Source organism: Sus scrofa, chromosome 16 (genome assembly GCF_054392235.1).
Source record: "Sus scrofa isolate SSC_HxYL_T2T_F1_AM1 chromosome 16, Sscrofa_HxYL_maternal_Yorkshire_Landrace_v2.0, whole genome shotgun sequence".
NCBI classification, from domain to species: domain Eukaryota; kingdom Metazoa; phylum Chordata; class Mammalia; order Artiodactyla; family Suidae; genus Sus; species Sus scrofa.
Window position 1 is genome coordinate 84,328,530 of NC_139398.1, and position 21,306 is coordinate 84,349,835.

Genomic DNA, 21,306 nt, shown 5'->3' on the forward strand with positions numbered 1-21,306 from the left:
GCATCCCCTCCCTTCCCTGATCAGCACCTGCCCTTTGGAACTCAGGGAAGGTCATGGAGGCTGGAACTTATTCCATAAAAGCAAGAAATGAGGGACACAGAAAGGCTATTGTGCCTGTCAACTAAAAAATTACAACCTGAAGGGTGAGAGTTAAGTTTTATTTGGGATGATATTAGGACTTAAGCCCTCGAGACAGCATCTCGGGGAGCCCCGAGAAACTGCTCCGAGGAGGTAGGGGGAAGCTAGGGTATATGAGTTTTTGCAACAAAGGGCAGGAAGTAGCAACAAGAAGTTTATAGATAACCAGATTTACAGAAGATTTATAGAAGAATGTTTGTATGGGAAAATGTAGAGGTCTGGGCACACTGGAATCCCTGCTTATCAAAGGATAGGCTTTCCTGAGTTCCCCCAGGGCTCACTGGCCCACCCTCGGGAGTGGCTGCTCTCACAGGTGACCGTGACATCTTTTGTTTTGCCCCCTAACTTCAGCCCAGGAGCGATCTGAAATACTGCCCCCAGAGGAAAGGGGGACCGTCAAGAGAGGTCATAGAGGTGAAGGAGGAGGAGCACGCAGCTGGGCACACAGTATGCAGATGTTTGCTGCTAGTCTTGTGAAGGTGACTGTGAGTCACAGACATCTGTCACCATTGAAGGACTTTCATGTTTTTCTAGACATGAGGAGATGCAAGATGTGGGCTCATAAAATCTTCTCCTAAAAATATCTATCCGGGAGTTCCCGTCGGGGCACAGTGGTTAATGAATCCGACTAGGAACCATGAGGTTGCGGGTTTGATCCCTGGCCTTGCTCAGTGGGTTAAGGATCCAGCATTGCCATGAGCTGTGGTGTAGGTTGCAGACGCAGCTCGGATCCCGTGTTGCTGTGGCTCTGGCGTAGGTTGGCAGCTACAGCTCCAATTTGACCCCTAGCCTGGGAACCTCCATATGCTGCGAGAGCGGACCAAGAAATGGCAAAAAAAAAAAAAAAAAAAAAAAAAAAAATCTATCCGAAGCCCTGTTCTTCCGGTTCCCCCAGAGCGCAGAGTGCCTCACTCCCGGTCTCCACCCTGAGCTCTGCTTGGGATGCTGCAGGTCAACAGCTGCAGTGGCTCATGTTTTACTCCACATAGAGGCCGAGGGCAAGTGCCAGGCTTCAGTTCACATGCCTAGGAGCCCCCCAGGGCACTAGCTCCGTTACTGGGTCACTGCTGTGCTTCAGGTCACCACCGTGGCCCAGGTTTGATCCCTGGTCCAGCAATTTCTGCCTGCCAAAGGCAGGGCCGAAAAAATGTACATGTTGAAGCACTAACCTCAGTGTGATAGTATGAGGAGGTGAAGCCTTTGGGAGGTAGTTAGGTTAACAGGAGGCCTCACCATGGGATTAGTGCCTTTATCTATTTATGTATTTGTCTTTTTAGGGCCACACCTGCAGCATATGGAGGTTCCCAGGCTAGGAGTTGAATTGGAGATGCCGCTACTGGCCTACACCAAAACCACAGGAACACGAGATCCGAGCCATATCTGCAACCTACACCACAGCTCACGGCTATGCTGGATCCTTAACTCACTGGGCGAGGCCAGGGATTGAACCTGTGTCCTCATGGATGCTAGTCAGATTTGTTTCCACTGAGCCAGGATGGGAACTCTGATTCATGCCTTAAAAGAAGCTTGAGAGCTTGTTCTCTCGCTCGCTCTCTTTCTCTCAAGTTACTCTCTGTGGGAACCACAACCACTGTCTCGTGTCTGATGAGGAGGAGTCCTCGTCAGAACCTGACCTTGCTGACACCCTGATCGCAGACTTCCAAGCCTCCAGAACTGGGGGAAAACATTTCTGTTGTGTTTTGTTACGGCAGCTGGAGCAGACTCCCACCCCACATTCAATGAGATGAAATTTATTCAGCCTTTCCTTTAGGTTCATATGTTTCGGGTCTGATGGAAGAAACTCCGCCTTACTCCAAAGTTCAAGAAAACCTCGAACAGTTGTCTGTGTTCTTCTAACAGTTTAGTTTTGCTTTTTAGTCTTAAGCTTCTAACCACTTGACAGGATCAGGTGTGTCTGTGTGTGTGTCTCTATATGTGTCTCTCTGTGTGTGTCTGTGTCTATGTGTTTGTGTGTGTGTGTTAGGCAGTGATGCACCGTGAGTGGTTTTCTCACCTGGGTTGCTTGGTGTCCATCCCACCCCCTGCCTGCAGCTGGGCCTGGCTGGGGACCTGGTCTCGCTGACCCTGCACGTGTCCCTGGCCGTCATTTTCCACTTTTCTCCCCTCCAGCCTCTTCGTGCTCCATCTGCCCTGATCTGTGGGCGCTGCCGTGTAATTCTCTGAACAGGTGCAAATAGGAGCCTACACAACACAACCCTCTGCCTGGCATCACCACCCAACTGTGCTTGTGTCCACACCCTCTGTCTTCCCTGCTGGGGATATGGGGGACCTGCCCAGGGGCTTCCTCTGCTGTGCTGACCCCACCCCTACTCCCCTCCCCACACACACTTTGGTTTGGTTTCTCTTTTTTGGTACCATCCTCATCCACAGGCCAAAATGCTGACATTTCTTTCATTTAAAAGAAGGACTCATGGAGTTCCTGTCATGGCTCAGCGGTTAACGAATCCAACTGGGAACCGTGAGGTTGCAGGTTCAATCTCTGGCCTTGCTCAGTGGGTTAGGGATCCAGTGTTGCTGTGAGCTGCAGTGTAGGTCGCAGGCGCGGTGGCTCGGATCCCTTGTTGCTGTGGCTCTGGAGTAAGCTGGTGGCTACAGCTCCGATGAGACCCCCTAGCCTGGGAACCTCTATGTGCTGCAGGAGCGGCCCTAGAAAAGGCAAAAAGAACAAAAGAAAAAAAAAAAAAAAGAAGAACTCGTTTCCATATCTTCACCCTATCTTTGACCCACTCTCTTTTTTAAGACAGGCCACAGTCTGGAGAAAGTTTTATATGTTTCCTATCTTGTGGGTCTTTTTTCTCTTTCAGCCCCAGACAGTCCTGCCCAAACCCCTCTCTGGCTCCCCTCAGCCTGATTCCCACTGGCTGGAGCCCTGTGGGCAACCTTGTCAGCATCCTCGGCTCTTCCTGCAGAATGTTGTCTGGTCTACACCTGCCCTCTTTTTTCTTTTTTAATTTTATTGCAGTAGAGTTGATTTACAATGTTGTGATCATTTCTGTGCTACAACAGTGATTCAGTTATACGTATACAAATATATACCTGCCCCTTAAAAAAATTCATTCATTAATTTTGGGAGAAATTATTGGAAAACAGTATGGAGGAACCTCAGAAAACGATGTATAGAACTACCATGCAACCCAACAATCCTACTCTTGGGTGTACGTATATCCAGACAAAACTTTCCTTGAAAAAGACACATGCACCTGCATGTTCATTGCTGCACTATTCACAACAGCCAAGACATGGCAACAACCTAAATGTCCATCAACAGAGGAGTGGATCCAGAAGATGTGGTACATATACACAATGGAATATTACTCAGCCATCAAAAAGAACGAAATACCAGCATTTTTAGCAACATGGATGGACCTAGAAACTATCTTGCTAAGTGAAGTCAGCCATACAATGAGACACCAACATCAAATGCTTTCACTGACAAGTGGAATCTGAAAAAAGGACAGATGGAACTTCTTTGCAGAACAGATGCTGACTCATAGACATTGAAAAACTTATGGTCTCGGGAGGAGGCAGTTTGGGGGGTGGGGGGATGTGCTTGGGCTATGGGATGGAAATCCTGTGAAATCAGATTGTTATGATCATTATACAACTACAGGTGTGATAAATTCATTTGAGTAATAAAAAAAATGAAGAAAAAAAAAAAGACATGGAAACAACCCAAATGTCCATTGACAGATGATTGGATTAAGAAGATGTGGTATATATACACAATGGAATACTACTCAGCCATAAAAATGAACAAAATAATGCCATTTGCAGCAACATGGATGGACCTAGAGACTGTCATACTAAGTGAAGTCAGAAAGAGAAAGACAAATACCATATGATTTCACTTATATCTGGAAACAAATGAACCTTTCCACAGAAAAGAAAATCATGGACAAGGAGAACAGACTTGTGGTTACCAAGAGGGAGTGGGAGAAAGTGGGAGGGACTGGGAATTTGGGGTTAATAGATGCAAACTATTGCCTTTGGAATAGATAAGCAATGGGATCCTGCTGGATAGCACTTGGAACTCTGATCACTTATGATGGAGCATGATAATGTGAGAAAAAAGAATCTATATATGTATGTGTGACTGAGTCACCTTGCTGTGCAGTAGAAAAGTGACAGAATATTGTAAATCGGCTATAATTGGAAAAATAAAAATCATTATAAAAAATTGGGGGGTGCATACAATTTTTTCTTATGTCTTCTTTTTTTATGCTTGCTCTTACAGCATATGGAATTTCCTGGAACAGGGATCGAACCTGAGCCTCTGCAGCGACCTGAGCCACTGCAGTTGGATTCTCCTTTTATTTATTTATTTATTTATTTAGATTAAGGTCTAGTTGATTTGCAATGTAGTATGTTAGTTTCAGGTGCGCAGCAGAGGGATCCGATGTATATTGCACCCTCCTCTTCTTGCAGCCCTTCCTTTCCTGGGCTCATGGATGCCACACCTGGGGTCTCCTCCCGCTATTGCTGAAAGTCGGCCTCTGTCCACTGGTGCCGAATAGAAACTCCTCGAAGTGTTTTGGGCGAGGGAGAAAAAAATTTGCTTTATTACTTTGCCAGGCAAAGGAGGCCCCAGCAGGCTAATTCCCTAGAGACCGTGCCCTCCTTTGGGAGAGATTAGGAGGTGGCTTTATGGTTTGGGAGAAGAAAATAGGGCCACAGATAAGGATCAGGGCAGATGCACGCTTCAGAGTTGGTGTTTTGTGGCCCCAGGACTGGTTCTGGTGGTGGTACTCTCAGGTTATCTTTTGTTGGGGGTTTTGGTTCTGCAGAAAAACTCAGATTCCTTGAGAAGGAACCAGGACTTTGCCTCCTGATGGCTCCTCCTTGGTCTCTGCATCCCCTCCCTTCCTGATTAGTATCTGTTTGACTCTGCCCTTTGGAACTCAGGGAAGGTCACAGAGGCGGAAGCTTATTCCCTAAAAACAAGAAATGGGGGACACGGGCTGTGTGCAGGAGCCCCACAGGTCACTAGCTCCGTTTCACTGTCTCAGTGGCTGCTCCTTCTCTGATGTTTTCACTGGTCCCTTCTTTGCTCCCCACTGAAGTCTTCAGTGGTAAAGGACCCAGGGCTTCATCTGGCTACCTCTCTTCTTCATTGTTATTCCCTGAGTGATATCATTCACTGTCAAGGTCATAAATACTATGTTCAGCTGATTCTCATTATTCCCAGAAGGTGTTTTCTTCTGTCAAGTCACTGCGAACACTGAACTAGAGGCTACCGGACCACCGCCCTTCAGGGAAATGCACTTGGTTCCTGCCAGCCTCTGGTCACGTTGCCATCAACTGATCCATACTTGGCCGTGTTTTATGAGTGTTTCTGTTTGAAGAAACACAATATATAATTACTATATATTGCTGATTCATTAACGTTGAACTCACAGCCAACGCTGGTAACTCACACCTGACACACGAGTTCCTTCCGTAAGGCTCATGGAGGCCTTCTTGCACTTAGAACACTAGATGGCACTGCCCTTGAAATCACCACCAAAAAGATGAAAATGGCAGAAGAAGTGGCGCCAAATAGACCATGAGAAGGACACTTGTTTACAGCTTGAGAGCTGGAGCAAGAAGGCAGAGCACGGCCTTGTTCGACCTGTGTCAGTGACTTGGATTTGTCGTTGCTCCTTGCAGATCCATGGATGATGCAAAAGCAAGCGAGTATTGATTTTGGGGTTATAAATCAATGTAGCAAGTAGGCAAATCCGTGAACACAGAATACGCAAAAAATGAGGTTCAGTTGTATATGCCGATCACTTTTTTAAACGTTCTTTTCTTTAAATTTTATTTTCTTATAGTTATATGCTGATCACCTTCAAATGCATAATCTTCAGGTGGGACCCCTGCCCTGAGTTTGAGTGTTGTTGTCCAGCTGCCCCCTTAGTGTGTCTAACTGACATTGCAAATTTCTTATGCCCCAGACTGAAGTCCTGTCTCTCCACCCTGCTCTCCTGGCCATCTCCCCTTTTCATTTATTTATTTATCTTGAGTTTTGCCTTTTAGGGCCGCATCCTCGGCACGTGGAGGTTCCCAGGCTAGGAGTCAAATCAGCTACAGCTGCCAGCCTACACCATAGCCACAGCAATGCAGGATCCGAGCCGCATCTGCGACCTACACCACAGCTCACGGCAACACTGGATCCTTAACCCACTGGGGTGAGGCCAGGGTTTGAACCCGCAACCTTGTGGTTCTTAGTCGGATTCGTTTCCGCTGTGCCAGAACAGGAATGCCTTTTTTGTTTGTTTGTTTGTTTTTTAGGGCCCCATCCACAGCACACCCATTTCATTTAGACTTTCCATCCTTTTCGAGCAAAAGACCTAGTCATCACAGATGCCTTTTTGTCCGATATCCTACATGTGCCGTCTTGTCAGCAAAACCAGTTCGGTGCACCTGCAAAAGCAACCAGACCCTGGCTTTTCTTGTGCTTTTCCTCATTATCATTTCTCTGCAAGATCTTGGCTTTTCCCTCTGTATGAGATGGAAGCTTTTGCAGGATTCTGGAAAGAGGAAATGCTCCCCACGACTCTCCTGGATTTGGGGCTCCAGCTACCCTCTTCCTTGTTCCTCAAAAACTGAAAGAAAGCAGACACTTGTATACTGATCACCTAGATTCAACAATTGTCAGAGGTCCTGTTGGGGCTCAGTGGAAATGAACCTGACTAGCATCCATGAGGACACAGGTTCGATCCCTGGCCTCAATCCAGGGGATTAAGGATCCGCTGTTGCCGTGAGCTGTGGTGTAGGTCCCAGACACGGCTCAGAGCTGGTGTTGCTGTGGCTGAGGTGTAGGCCGGCAGCTACAGCTCCAATTTAGCCCCTAGCCTGGGAACCTCCATATGCCGCCGGTGAGGCCCTAAAATTAAAAACAAAACCAAGCCAAACAATTGTCTCGAATTTGCTGTAACTGCTTTACGGTTCCACGTGTGTGTCTGCGTGTGTGTTTCATGAATGATTTGAGGGTAAATTGCACATCCTGATAGTCTCTCCTCTACCTGAGCACACAGCTTCTTGAAATAAGAATATTCTCCTACGTGACTACTATCATCACACTTTAGAAAATTAATAGTAATTCATAATATCAACCTCATCCCTATCCACTTCCTCAGTTGCTCCCTAAATGTCTCTTATAGCTGTTCCTAATTTGGAGCCAAGATGTAGTCAAGATTCATGTGGTGCTTTTGGGGTTTTTTTTCCCTTTAATCTCCTTTAATCTTGGAGTTCCTGTCGTGGAGCAGTGGTTAAGGAATCCGACTAGGAGCCATGAGGTTGCGGGTTCGATCCCTGCCCTTGCTTAGTGGGCTAAGGATCCGGCGCTGCCATGAGCTGTGGTGTAGGTTGCAGATGCGGCTCAGATCCCACGTTGCTGTGGCTGTGGTGTAGGCCGGCAGCTACAGCTCCGATTAGACCCCTAGCCTGGGAACCTCCATATGCCGCAGGAGCGGCCCTAGAAAAGGAAAAAAAAAAAAAAAATTCTTTAATCTTGAGCTATCGCGTCACTTTTTTTCCCTTTGTACATTGATTTTTTTAAGTTAGGAATGTTTCCCTCCCTTTTATGCTTCATATTTGTCAGTTTTTTTTTCTGTTTGCAAATTCATTAGCATTAAGTTGTTCATACTAATTTTTTATAGTTTTTTTTTTTTTTTTTTGTCTTTTTGCCTTTTCTAGGACCGCTCCCGCTACATATGGAGGTTCCCAGGCTAGGGGTTGAATTGGAGCTATAGCTGCCAAGCCTACGCCAGAGCCACAGCAACTCAGGATCCAAGCCGAGCCTGCAACCTACACCACAGCTCACGTCAATGCCGGATCCTTAACCCACTGAGCAAGGCTAGGGATCAAACCTACAACCTCATTGTTCCTAGTCGGATTCATTAACCACTGAGCCACAACGGGAACTCCAAATTTTTTATAGTTTTTAAAGGGAAAAATCTGTACTGAAGTCACCTTTTTCATTCTACTTTTTTTTTTTTGGTCTTTTTAGGGCCACACCTGATGCACATGGAAGTTCCTGGGCTAGGGGTGGAATCAGAGCCACCCCTGCTGGCCTACACCACAGCCACAGCAATACCAGATCCCAGCCTTACCTTTAGTCTATGCTGCAGTTTGCAGCAACCCTAGATCTGTAACCCACTGAACGAATCCACATCCTCATGGATACTAGTTGGATTCTTAACCCTCTGAGCCACAAAGGGAACTCCCTTTTCCACATAGTGTTATTTTGTTGTTGTTATGTCTGTCTGTATCATTCTTTCCTTTGTTACAATTGGGTTTGCTAGAGCTATGTCTATTTTATAACTTTAAAAAATCAGATTTCAATCTTTTTCTATTTTTTCCAGTTAATTTTCATCTCATTGTTTTCTCCTTTTGAGTTTATTCTATTTGTCCCCCCTCACTTCTTAAATTGGATTCTTACTTATTTCCAATCTTTGTTCTTATCTAATACATGTCATTAAAGAGGACCAGAAAATGTCACCCAAAATATGGCATTTTGGCGTATTGATTATTTTGAGCTGAAGGCAATTGAGAAATAGCAGGTGCAGAGTTTTTTTTTTTCCCTCCCCCTTTCTGCCTAAAATTAGGGCATCAGTCTCCTTAATCCACTGGATCGAGACCAGGGATCGAATCCACAACCTCATGGTTTCTGGTCGAATCTGTGAACCACTGAGCCACGACGGGAACTCCCCAGCTGCTTCCTGGCTTTTCACTTCTTTTCTACAAAGTCCTTGTGTACTTAAAGTTGAGAATATGAATTACCTGTGTAAGTGTTTTCTCCTGTTAATTTGACTTTTGTTAGTTACTTTCACAGGCCCGCAGGTGCTGCACCTAAGAGGGTAGGAAGACAGTCCAGGATACCGGTATTTCTCTCAGCACCAGTGCATTTCAACTTTGGCTCCACAGTGTTTTCATTGTAATTCAGTTCTAAACCTTTTGAATTTGGAGTTGCCTGGTGGCCTAGTGGGTTCAGGATCTAGTGTTGTCCCTGCTGTGGTGTGGGTTCGATCCCTGGCTTAGGACCTTCCACGTGCCGAGGGTGCAGCCAAAGGAAAAAAAAACAACCACCAACCTTTTGAATTTTTATCATTTCTTTGTTGTACGAATATAACACATTTTATATAAAATCTTTGTGTTGACTTGTAGGGTGGGTTAACATGTGGCAGTTTTGGAGTTCCTGTTGAGGCTCAGCGGTCCACAAATCTGACTAGGAACCACGAGGTTGCCGGTTCGATCCCTGGCCTCGATCCAGTGGATTAAGGATACGGTGTTGCCTTGAGCTGTGGTGTAGGTTGCAGACGTAGCTCTGATCCAGCATGGCTGTGGCTGTGGTGTCGTCCAGTGGCTACAGCTCTGACTTGACCCCTAGCCTGGGACCCTCCATATGCCAAGGGTTTGGCCCTAAATAGACAAAAAAGACAAACAAACAAATGAAAATTTGTTGCAGTTTTGGAGGCTGTTCACATCGACTTGAAAAGACTGCATATTCTCTAACTGCAAATGAAGAGATCTCTGTCTTCAGGTTCAACCTTCCCACTTTTTCCTTTTCGAGGGAACCTTCTTGAATTTTTTTAAAAGATCTCATTCGAGGGAGCTCCTGTTGTGGCTCAGTGGGTTACGAACCTAACTACTATCCATGAGGACGAGGGTTCGATCCCTGGCCTTGCTCAGTGGGTTAAGGATCCAGCGCTGCCGTGAGCTGTGGTGCAGGTCACAGACACGGCTCGAATCCCAAGTGGCTGTGGCTGTGGTGTAGGCCGGCAGCTGCAGCTCTGATTTGACCCCTAGCCTGGGAACTTCCCTTTTGGGGTGTGGTCCTAAAAAGCAAAAAAGCAAAAAAAAAAAAAAAAAATAGATTTAAAAGGTTTGCGACTCTGTCTCAGAATGAATTTATTTATTTGCACTTGTTGGGGTTTATCTCGGCCACACGATTTCGTGCTCTCTGGTTGGAAGCATGTCCGTGTTCTTCCCCTCCTCCATTCCTGCCTTCTGTTTGCGTGGTCAGGCCTGTTTGGGTCTCTTCCTCCTTTCTGTTCCCTCAGCTCTGCTGCTGCGTGTTTCTTTGGGCCGCTTCCTCCTGGCAGGCTCTTTTGGGTAAGCATGTCCTCGGTGGGAAGTGTTTTTCCAGCCTGGGTTGTGAACGTCTTGCTCTAAAGTAGATGTGCATTTGTCTCTGCCAGGTGCCCAGGGATGTCACGGCCCAGGGTCCCACTGCTGTGTCGGTTTCTCAGCCTAGGCATTCCTACTTCAAAAGGACGGTGCAGGAGTTCCCTGGTGGAGCAGCTGTTTAAGGATCCAGCATTGCTGCAACTGCGGCTTGGTTTCGATCCTTGACCCAGAAACTTTTGCCATGGGTATGGCCAAAAAGAAGAAAGAAAAGACCGAAAAAAAGGATGGTGCAGGAGGAGTTCCCTGGGTCCTTTATTGTCACTGCTGTCATGCGTGTTCGGTCCCTGGCCTGGGAACTTCCACATGCTGTGGGTGCAGCCAAACAAAACAAAAGGATGCTGCCAATTTGAACTGGTTTTGTTGTTGTTGAAGATTTTACATTCATTTATTATCCAGTTTTATTTTATTATTTTATTTTATTTTCTGTGGTTTCTTTTTTCCTTTCCTGGGCTTCCTTGCCATAGTCCTAGATCTGGTGGGCAGAGTTTTTCTTTTTCTTTTTTTCTTTTTCTTTTTTTCTTTTTGTTGTTGGTTTTTTATTTTCTTCACTAACCATGAACTGTTGAGGACTCAGACATAGTGTGTCTCATGGGGTCCCAGGGCCTCACTGGATATGGACCCCTGAGCAGCAGTTGTGCGAGCGCCTGTCTCTGGGTCTGGCCCTGTTACCGCCGGCATCCTGGCTCCCTCCCAGCTGCTCCTGCCATCCTGACCCTGGTTTTCAGTTTCCTCTTTGGTCCAGCTTGGGGAGTTGCCCCCTCCTTCTTCTGCACTCCATCATTTTAGTTTTTATTTGTTTTTTTTGTTGTTTTTTTTTTGTTTTTTTTTTTGTCTTTTTGCTATTTCTTGGGCCGCTCCCTCAGCATATGGAGGCTCCCAGGCTAGGGGTCTAATCGGAGCTGTAGCCACCGGCCTACGCCAGAGCCACAGCAACGCAGGATCCGAGCCGCATCTGCAACCTACACTGCAGCTCACGGCAACGCCGGATCCTTAACCCACTGAGCAAGGGCAGGGATCGAACCCACAACCTCATGGTTCCTAGTCGGATTCGTTCACCACTGCGCCACGACAGGAACTCCTGTTTTATTTGTTGGTTACATTCACTCAGGTATTTCTAGCATTTGTAATGGATTTTTTAAAAAGTATAGTTGATTTACAATGTTGTGCCAATGTGTGCTGTACAACAGAATGACCTGATCATATTATACATACATTCCCTTTCTTATGTTATCTTCCAACATGGTCTATCACAAGTGATTAGCTATAAGTTCCCTGTGCTATACAGCAGGACCTCATTGCTTATCCATTCTAAATGTAATAGTTTGCATCTGGAATTCCACTGTGGTTCAGCAGTAACGAACCCAACTAGTATCCATGAGGACTCAGGTTTGATATCTGGCTTTGCTCAGTGGATTAAGGATCTGGTGTGGCTGTGGCTGTGGCATAGGCTAGTGGCTACAGCTCCTATTCGACCTAGGAACTTCCATATGCTGCGGATGTGGCCCTAAAAAGACCAAAAAAAAAAAAAAATTAGTTTACATCTACTAACCTCAAACTCCTGTCCATTCCGCTTCCTCCCCACTCCCACTTGCCAACCACAGGTCTGTTCTCTGAGTCCACGAGTGTGTTTCTGTTTTGTAAAGAGGATCATTTGTGCCATATTTTAGATTCCACATATAAGTCGTAGCATATGGTATTTGTCTTTCTCCTTCTGACTTACTTCACTTAGTTTGATAATCTCTAGCCCCATCCGTGTTGCTGCAAATGGCATTACTTTGTTCTTTTTCATGGCTGAGTAGTGTTTCATTGTATAGATGTACCACATCTTAATCCAGAATAGATTCTTAGTAGCCTTAATCATATCAGCCAGAACCAGAAGTTATCATTGATTTTGTGCATGAATATACTGAGTATAGTTGAATTTTTCTTTTTCTTTCTTTCTTTTTTTTTTTTCTTTTTAGGGCTGCACTTGTGGCACATGGAGGTTCCCAGGCTAGGGGTCTAATTGGAGCTACAGCTGCCAGTCTACACCACAGCCACAGCAATGCCAGATCTGAGCTGTGTCTGCAACCTGTACCACAGCTCATGGCAATGCCGGATCCTTAACCCACTGAACGAGGCCAGGGATCAAACCTGCAACCTTATGGTTCCTAGTCGGATTTGTTTCTGATGCGCCACAATGGGAACTTCCTAAAATGAATTTTTTCAAATTATTTTGGTTTACTTTTTGTTTAAAATCTTAGGATTTGCAGCACTCAAGGGTATAATGCTTGTGTCTCTCTCCATAGCCTGACCTAAAAATCTCCAATGGCTAACGAAGCTCATCCTTGCCCGTGCGACATTGGCCATAGGATAGAGTACGGAGGGTTGGGGCATGAAGTTCAAGTCGAGCACATCAAGGCTTATCTCACTAAGTCCCCTGTGGACGCGGGCAAAGCAGTGATTGTCATTCAAGATATATTTGGCTGGCAGTTGCCCAATACCAGATACATGGCTGACATGCTTGCAGGAAATGGATACACGTATGTATACAATTATTTTCTTTCTTTCCTTCTTTCTTTTTCTTTTTTCTTTCTTTCTCTCTCTCTCTCTCTCTCTCTCTCCCCCTCCCTCCCTCCCTTCCTTCCTTCCTTCTTTTCTTTTTAAGGTTGCACCCGTGGTACATGGAAGTTCCCAGGCTAGGGGTCAAATCAGAGCTTCAGCTGTCAGCCTGTGCCACAGCCACAGCAATGCTAGATCTGAGCCGCATCTGTGACCTACACCACAGCTCATGGCAACGCCAGATCCTTAACCCACCGAAGGAGGCCAGGGATGGAACCTGCATCCTCATGGATCCCAGTCGGGTTCTTTAACTTCTGAGCCACGAAGGGAACTCCCTGTATAAAATTCTTCTTCTTTTCTTGGATTCATGTAAATTTCCATGATCTATTTTGTTCCCTTCGAAGGAAACAAAGCCAAGAGACCTTGCCTCTATTCTGATTTATGTGAGCTATTTTTTTTATCTCGCTGGGCTGTAGGTAAGTGGAGAGTGGCATGTGACAGCCAGTGTCCAATGGAAGCCAACTGCTTCCAACACGAGCCTTGGGCTTCGGGTTGTCCTAGGAGTGGCTGGCCCCGTAGACTTGTTGAAAGAATTATTTCCCGCTGTGGGCCCTGCCCAGATGCCAGTACGGGACACCTGGGGCAGGACTTGCCAGCTCTAAAATGGACCCATTACTTGGCCTTGAAGCATCTCTGCTTGGGGTCAGCTTTCACACTCAGGGCACCCATGGTTATCCTGCTCTGAATTAGACTGGCTTCCACACCTGGCATAGTGAGGCCTCACTCATCTCCCAAAGGTCATCTCATTGTCACATTGTGTGGCCACAGCCCTTTGGTGAATGCTGTCACCTCTTGGCTTCTCAGAGCCCTGGTGTCAGTAGCAGGTTCAGTAAAGCATGGAGGAGAGAGAGGAAGGACCATTTCTTCCTGTCCAGCTTCAGCAGGTCTTGAGTGTGGGGCACCCCTGTTCCCTTTGTCTTCTCGAAAGGAGGAGCTGAGAAGTTCCTGTCGTGGCTCCGTGGAAACAAATCTGACTAGTATCCGTGAGGACAGGGGTTCGATCCCTGGCCTTGCTCAGTGGGTTAAGGATCCAGCGTTGCCATGGGCTGTGGTGTAGTTTGCAGACATGGCTTGGATCTGGCATTGCTGTGGCTGTGGTATAGGCCGGCAGCTGTAGCTCTGATTCAACCCCTAGCCCGGGAACTTCCATCTGCAGATGTGGCCATTCAAAAAAAAAAAAAAAAAAGTGAGTAAAGATGCCTAAGACTTACAAATCCCACTCACACTTACCTATTTTGCCTTCAAAATAATCCTCTGAGGTTTCACTGGGCTGTCTCTATCATATCAAGAAAACGAGGCCAAAAGTGATTAAATAGCTTGTTCAGGTTTCAGAGCAGAATGGGGCAGTTCTGGGACCTGATTCTGCTGACCCAGATTTCAGTCTTCTTGGGACCCCTGCAGGAGAAGCTGGCTTCCTCCATCTGTGGCTGTGACATGTATTAGGAACGGGGTCTCTGTCTGGAGCCATGTGGCCCCATTCCCCCCGGGGTTGACACACTTGGAAGGTTGAATGGACCCTTTATTTATTATTTATTTATTTTTTTAGGGCCGCACCTGCAGCATATGGAGGTTCCCAGGCTAGGGGTCAAATCTGAGCTACAGATGCCAGCCTAGCTCACAGCTATAGCAATGTTGGATCCTTAACCCACTGAGGGAGACTAGGGATCGAACCTGTATCCTCATGGATACTCATCAGGTTCTTAACCTCCTGAGCCACAACAGGACCTCCTCCGTGGTCCCTTTTGGACCCTGCATGAGACCATACCCTCTGGGCAGGACCTGATAGCCTGTTGGCATCCTGGCCGGAGGCTGGGAAAGTGCTTGGTCACGGTGACTGGATCACTCACCAAGTGTGCCCTCCTGGCCTGAGGCTGACACGAAAGGCCAGCGGAGAGGCACAGGTCTCAGGGGCAGGAAGGGAGCTCTGCCCGCCCAGGCCCTCTCCAGTGCTGCTGCCGGGAACCTTTGTCCTGGGGCATCACATCTAAGGGGCATGTGCCCAGCCAAGGCCTTGGCACGCCAGGTGGGCTGGGCTCTGGGCAGGCTGCCAGCGCCCGGGCACCTTGGGTTTGTGAAATCTGAGATATTCTGGCCTGGAACCAGTTGGCGTCTTTGCTGCGATCACAGTTGGCCCTCGAGGCACTACTTTTCTTCTCCCGTGGTCTGGAACCACAACCTGGCATGTTTCTAAATGAATGTAAGCAAATATGGAGTCCCCGCAGCTCTGACGCTACACTCGCTGAATGTCCCTTTTTTCCAGAACCATCGTTCCAGACTTCTTTGTAGGACAGGAGCCGTGGCACCCCTCTGGGGACTGGTCCACTTTCCCTGAGTGGTTGAAGACCAGAGATGCCAGAAAGATCAACAGGTGAGTTACGAGGACCTTACCAGCCGGTGTGGCTGTGTTCCTGGTGCCCCCAGGGCTGCCAGGGAGTGGAGGACTGAGGGGACAGGGGAGGGTCTGGGATCATCATTCAGATCCCCCCCCACCTCCCCCCTTCCCCATCAATGAACCTCGGAGGCCACAGCCAACGGAGCCCTTCCTGAAGCACAAAAGGAACCGGTTTCATGTAGCACAGTTCATACAGTGGAAGGTTAGCAACCAGCAAGCACCCTGCTGGCCAGCAAGCTTGCTTGCTTCTCTCTCTGGAATGTTCTTTGGGCCTGATTTTCCTTGACAGTTGGGCTCTGGGGGTTCAGAGATCAGTATTCTCTCCTCCTGGCTGAGAACCAGTTGAAACAAGCAGAGAGACTAGAGAAAAGGACCTACTTGTCCTCAGTTGATTGGAGCGGAGGCTTTTGATCCGAGGCCCCAAGGGCCACCCCTCCTCCAGGGAAACTTTGGGTCTTTAGAGCAGCCCCAGCAGACCAGGACTGCTGTCCCGACAGGGTCCGCGAGAAGCAGTGGGAAGAAAAGCGGGGATCCCACAGGATGGCAGCCTTTGTTAAATTGGCTTCACCCAGTCCAGAAGCAGGGCGACACTCAGCTGTCACTCAGATCCCCTCTTGTTTTTGTTTTTGTTTTTTAGGGCTGCACCTGTGGCATATGGAGGTTCCCAGGCTGGGGGTTGAATCAGAGCTGCAGCTGCCGGCCTACGCCACAGCCACAGCAATTGGAGATCCAAGCTACACCACACCACAGCTCACTGCAGTGCCAGATCCGAGCCGCGTCTTCAGTGTACACTGCAGCTCCCAGCAATGCTAGATTCTTAACCCCCTTAGCAGCGCCAGGGATTGAACCCAAGTCCTCATGGATACTAGTAGGGTTTGTTACACTGAGCCACAGCGGGAACTCCCAGATCCCCTCTTCTTTATCTGGAGGATTAGGATGGAGTGGGAAAGAGGCAGGAATGAGGAATCAGGAAAGAGGTTTTCCTGAGCAGGAAATCCTGAGCCCAGGACAAAGGGTTCCCCTGATACCAGCCCCTAACTCACCTTGACTGTGTGTCCTTCCAGACACTTCTCTCCCATCCTCTGACTTTGTCCCACCTCACCTGTGAGCCTCAGGTGTTTGATAAGCTGCTCCCCAAGCCCAGGCTGGGGCAGGTGCCGGTAACGTGGCCCCCTGCCCATGGCCACTTGGTCTCTGGAACTCTGCTCCTCCAGGGTAGGCTCTGGGCTGATGGCCCTCTGGCTCCTGGGCTGCTGGACCCCGGGCAGACCTCTGCTCACAGCCCACAGGGACCTCTGCTCCTGCTCGGTGTGGCTCCCTGGCTCCTCGGCCCGCCTCACTCCCCATACTCTCCGGGGACCCGACTCTCTTGTGTCCTGGCCATCCTCTCTCTGGGTCTTGTGCAGAGCAGCAGTGCTTTTGGCTCAGGCCAGGGTCTCTGTGCAGTTCCTCAGTCCAGAGAGATGCTCCAAGCAGCCCTGGGTGCTCCCGGCTTGCCGAGCACCTGGGACTCTGTGTAACCTCAGGGTTGGCGGGAGACCAGAGCCAGTGGCCCTCTTTGGCATTGTCGCTAGGGTGCAAGGGGATGGTGGCCCGGCTTGTCTTAAGTCTGTCCCATCCCGGGGAGTCTCAGTGCAGGGGTACGGTGGCCCGGCTCCCTCACCCCAGGTTGGGGGCCCTCAAGGGCCACCCCAGCTCCGAGTTCCCCCAGGAGCTGTGAGAAGCTTTTGTGGAGACCGCACCCCAGCTCTGCTTCTCTGTCCTGCCTCCTCCTCCCCGTCCCCAGGGTTGACTCTGGGATTCGTGGGGACCCAGCATCCTGCATACTTATCCATTTCCATGCCTCCCTCCCAGACACTCAACCTGCAAGCCCAAGAGAGGCAAAATAAGGCAAGAAGTCAAGAATAAATTAGAAGTAGAAATACAAGGGAGCCAGAGAAGCTGTGATGTGAACGTGAACTTCAGCTTTGCCTGTCAGGTGGTTGCAGGAACCTGGGCTTGGCAGGGGAACCTGCAGGGGAGATAGGTGTGGCGGGGGGAATGGTTAGGATGTTTGGAGGAAAAGCCTTGTGTGGCTGCCTTTCCATTTGCAACACAAATCAGGGCGATCATTTCTGGGAAAGATTCGAGCAGCCCGTGGTCCCCCTCCACCAGGGATAAGGAGAGCCACATGTTTTATTTTCTTTATTTTATTTTATTTATTTTTTTGAGAGCCACACCTTTTAAATCAAAATGAGACAAATGGAAATACTAACTTGGAAAAATAGACTGAAGTCCTTGTGTCAGGTGTCTTTTGTTTGAAAAACTCCTTTTTTTTAGTGCTTACTGCTTAAGCAGTCATGGGATTTATTGACTTCTGGAACTGAAAAAAGGTGGTTTCTGTCTTTAAGCAGAAGTTGGTCTGTAGCCCAGAGGTATCCCCAGGATTTGACCTCTCAACATCTCTCAGCTATCTTGTCTGATGCTAGCCCCATTCTCAGGCAGTGTTTGCCTCCGGGTGGCAAGATGGCTGCAGCAGCTCCAGAAACCCAGCAAAATTCTCATTTTGTCCTGATCGTTATGACCGGGTCACAGGTCTATCCTTGAACCAGTCATCGTGGCCAGAGTGTCATGCTCTGATTGGCCAGGCCTGAGCCACATACTCTACTCCTAGAACCAAGCCCCCCAAAGTATATGGACCAAGCATGGGGAAGGAGGGTTCATCCAAAGCTAAATCCTGGTGTTCCCAGAAAAGTGGGGCCCAGACTCTGCAACAAAAGCAAAGATAGGTTCACTCGAGTCTTTTAAAGACTTCTTATAGAAATGCCCTCATCCTTCTTGTCCCTTCCAATTAAGGCAGTTATTCTTAAAAGCAAAGCATTTGGGAAAAATTGGAAAGCCAAAATGACAAAAACTATTGCTTATTCTACTGTGTTTTGCAGAATTACCTAATTACCACTCTTCTGAGATTATGAAAATAACTATTTGCACACAGAATGTATGATACACATGTTTAAATGTGCTCAAAGATGTCTTATGATTGCAAGAAAATGCGATAGAATTGCTTTTTCTGTTTTTCTTAAAAATTGCAAACAGCATCTCTTCCTTCTCAGATGAAACAAGACTTCTGGGCCAGCCTTGCAGCCCTAGCTCCATTTGGCATCTTGCTTCTGGTTGAAAAAGCTTTCTGAGTTCCAAATAACCACTTTGCAAATGACCCATTTGTGAGACAGGGCCACTGTTCTTGGTCCCCTCATGGCTTGCATCGTCCTGGTGGCTTTCCAAATGCCGCCCTGCTCTTTGGGTAGGAGAAGGGACAGGGGATGCAGAGTTAGGGTGTTAGGCAGGCAGAGTGACTGTGCCAAGTGGACAGCTGCCTGGTCGTGGCTGGTCCCCTTTGAAGGGACGGAGAGGAGACGGGGCTGCTTGCTGGGGCAGATCTTAGGATCAGGTCCTACAGCCATGCCGTGGCCTTTGGCCTTTATCCTGAGGCTGGGGAGGGCTGTTTCTCCAGGTCTGCTTTGTGCAGCCCTATCAGGTGGTTGAAGGAACCTGGGCTTGGCAGGGGAACCTGCAGGGGAGATATGTCACCTGTCACTGTCACCTGGGCAGGACACGGTGGGGACAGAGCTCTGAAGGTAGGGATCTCCGAGCCTCATGGGACAGCTGCTGGGGAGGCCCTGTCACCATTGGCACTTGCTGCCCAGTGCACTGTCAAGGGGCGAAGAATGCTTCTTGATTTTCTTTGGGTTTTTTGTTTTGTTTTGTTTTGTTTTGCCTTTTAGGGTCTCACCCGTGGCATATGGAGATTCCCAGGCTTGGGGTCGAATGGGGCTACAGCTGCTGGCCTATGCCACAGACACAGACACAGCAATGCAAGATCCCAGTTGTATCTGCAACCTATACCATATCTCTCAGCAACGCCTGATCCTTAACCCACTGAGTGAGGCAAGGAATCGATCTCGCATCCTCATGGATGCTAGTCAGGTGCATTACCACTGCTCCGCAATGGGAACTCCAGCTCTTGATTCTGGAATAACTTTTCTTTCTGTTCTAGAGAGGTTGATGCCGTCTTGAGGTATCTAAAACAACAGTGTCACGCCACGAGAATTGGCATCGTGGGATTCTGCTGGGGAGGAGTTGCTGTGCATCACCTGATGCTGAAATACCCAGAGTTCAGGGCGGGGGTGTCCGTCTACGGTAAATCTGCTTGTGCATTTTCCACAATGAAAACTGGAGGAGGGATTGAGTGACAATGGCCACGAGCCTCTTTCCAAGCTTAAGGTCCTGGGTGGAACACAAAGACTGTGCAGAGATGACCCACCTTAAGGAATTGATTTTATTTTTAATTTTTGCTTTACTTTTTGCTTTTTAGGGACGCACTTGTGGTATATGGAGGTTCCCAGGCTAGGGGTTGAATGGAGCTACAGCTGCCGGCCTGTGCCACAGCTACAGCCACACAGGATCCAAGCCACGTCTGCGACCTACACCACAGGTCACAGCAACACCGGATCCTTGACTTACTGAGCGAGGCCAGGGATTAAACCCCCAACCTCATGGTTATTAGTCAGATTCGTTTCCACTGTGCCACAATGGGAACTCCTTTATTTTTATTTTTTAAAAATATTTAATTATAGTCAGTCGATTTACAGTGTTGTGCAGTTAGGAATTGATTTTTTTTTTTTTTGTCTTTTCTAGGGCTGCACCTCTGGCACATGGAGGTTCCCAGGCTAGGGGTCTAATCGGAGCTGTAGCCAATGGCCTACACCACAGCTACAGCAATGTGGGATCCGAGCCGCATCAGCGACCTACACCACAGCTCACGGCAATGCTGGATCCTTAACCCACTGAGCAAGGCCAGGGATTGAACCTGCAACCTCATGGTTCCTAGTCGGATTGGCTAACCACTGAGCCACGACGGGAACTCCGTAGGAATTGATTTTTAAAATAAAGGTAGAGGCAGAGGTTCCACAGGGAACCTGGGAAAATTCCCTAACCCGAGGTCTCACTTCCTTCACCTAGGATGAAGGGGATAACATTTCTCTTTGTGATAATGGTTAATACAGAGCAATTTTTTCATGAGCAACAGCTATGAAAAGATTTTTTCCAAGATACGAGTTATTCTCAAGTACTCATGCATGTGTGCACACACACACAACACAGTAAAGAGGGAAAGAAAGGAAAAACCCACTCGAAAATGAAAGTAGTTCCATAAACATTTCAGCCAGACAAACCAAGTTATGATACGGCAGCATTTGACCTTGGCTTTAATTCATGATAGTATGCCCCACAGTGATACTAATGCATGATTCTTATCTGGTTTAATGGATCGTCACTCTGGTACTTTCACTTACTTGTAGCATTAAAAACAACAACGACAACAGCAAACCTTTTAACTATTTACTTACACAGAGGAAATCACAAGGGACCAGCTGCACAATGGGGTTCTGGGCTCAGGCGGAGGCACCTTTATGTCAATTAGCAAAAAGGGCTCCTACATGGCCCGCTCGCCTGCGCCCCCTCGTGGCAGCCGCTGTGCAGTGCATGACGGCAGAGCTGGGCCGGGCGCTCAGCCCCTGAGCTTCAAACTGCTGTCCAGTCCCTTGGTGTGGCCTGAACAGAATAGGGCAGGGAGCGTGTCCACCTTTCCTGTGGCTGCCTGCCTTCTAGAAAGGAGTTACAGCTAAGGCGAGGCCCTATGGGTTACTTCGCTTTGTTGTACTGGCAGCGGGAAATGGAAAACGATTTCTTCTCCTCCCCACGGACTAGGATTCTCCGTGACCATGCTTGAGGCAGGCTTCTCCGTGAGTCCTCTTTCTGGGTAGGTCGCAGGTCCCTTGGACTCTGTCCTCGGCCCCTGGGGAGGTCAGTTTAGTGGGAATCCCCCACCCTTGGTATGTGATCAAATGTCCCGCCCTGGCCTGCCTTCAGCAAAGCCCTGTGAAGTCGTCTGGCCAGAACCTCCACACCCTGGTGGTTCCTCAGCGATTTTCCATCCATCGGCC

At 48.2% G+C, this 21,306-nt stretch overlaps 1 protein-coding gene across 6 annotated transcripts in view; it reads left to right on the forward strand.

The window, feature by feature from the left end:
* The window catches only part of CMBL (carboxymethylenebutenolidase homolog), a 33,014-nt gene that overhangs the window by 8,057 nt on the left and 3,651 nt on the right, over positions 1-21,306 (forward strand). For 4 of the 6 annotated variants that reach the window (NM_001244350.1, XM_085001567.1, XM_021076558.2 and 1 more), the window contains 3 exon segments: positions 12,618-12,851; positions 15,191-15,298; positions 19,359-19,501. In NM_001244350.1, coding sequence (NP_001231279.1) covers positions 12,637-12,851; positions 15,191-15,298; positions 19,359-19,501 — 466 coding nt within the window. In that variant the 5' untranslated portion in view covers positions 12,618-12,636. 6 annotated transcript variants of the gene reach the window in all.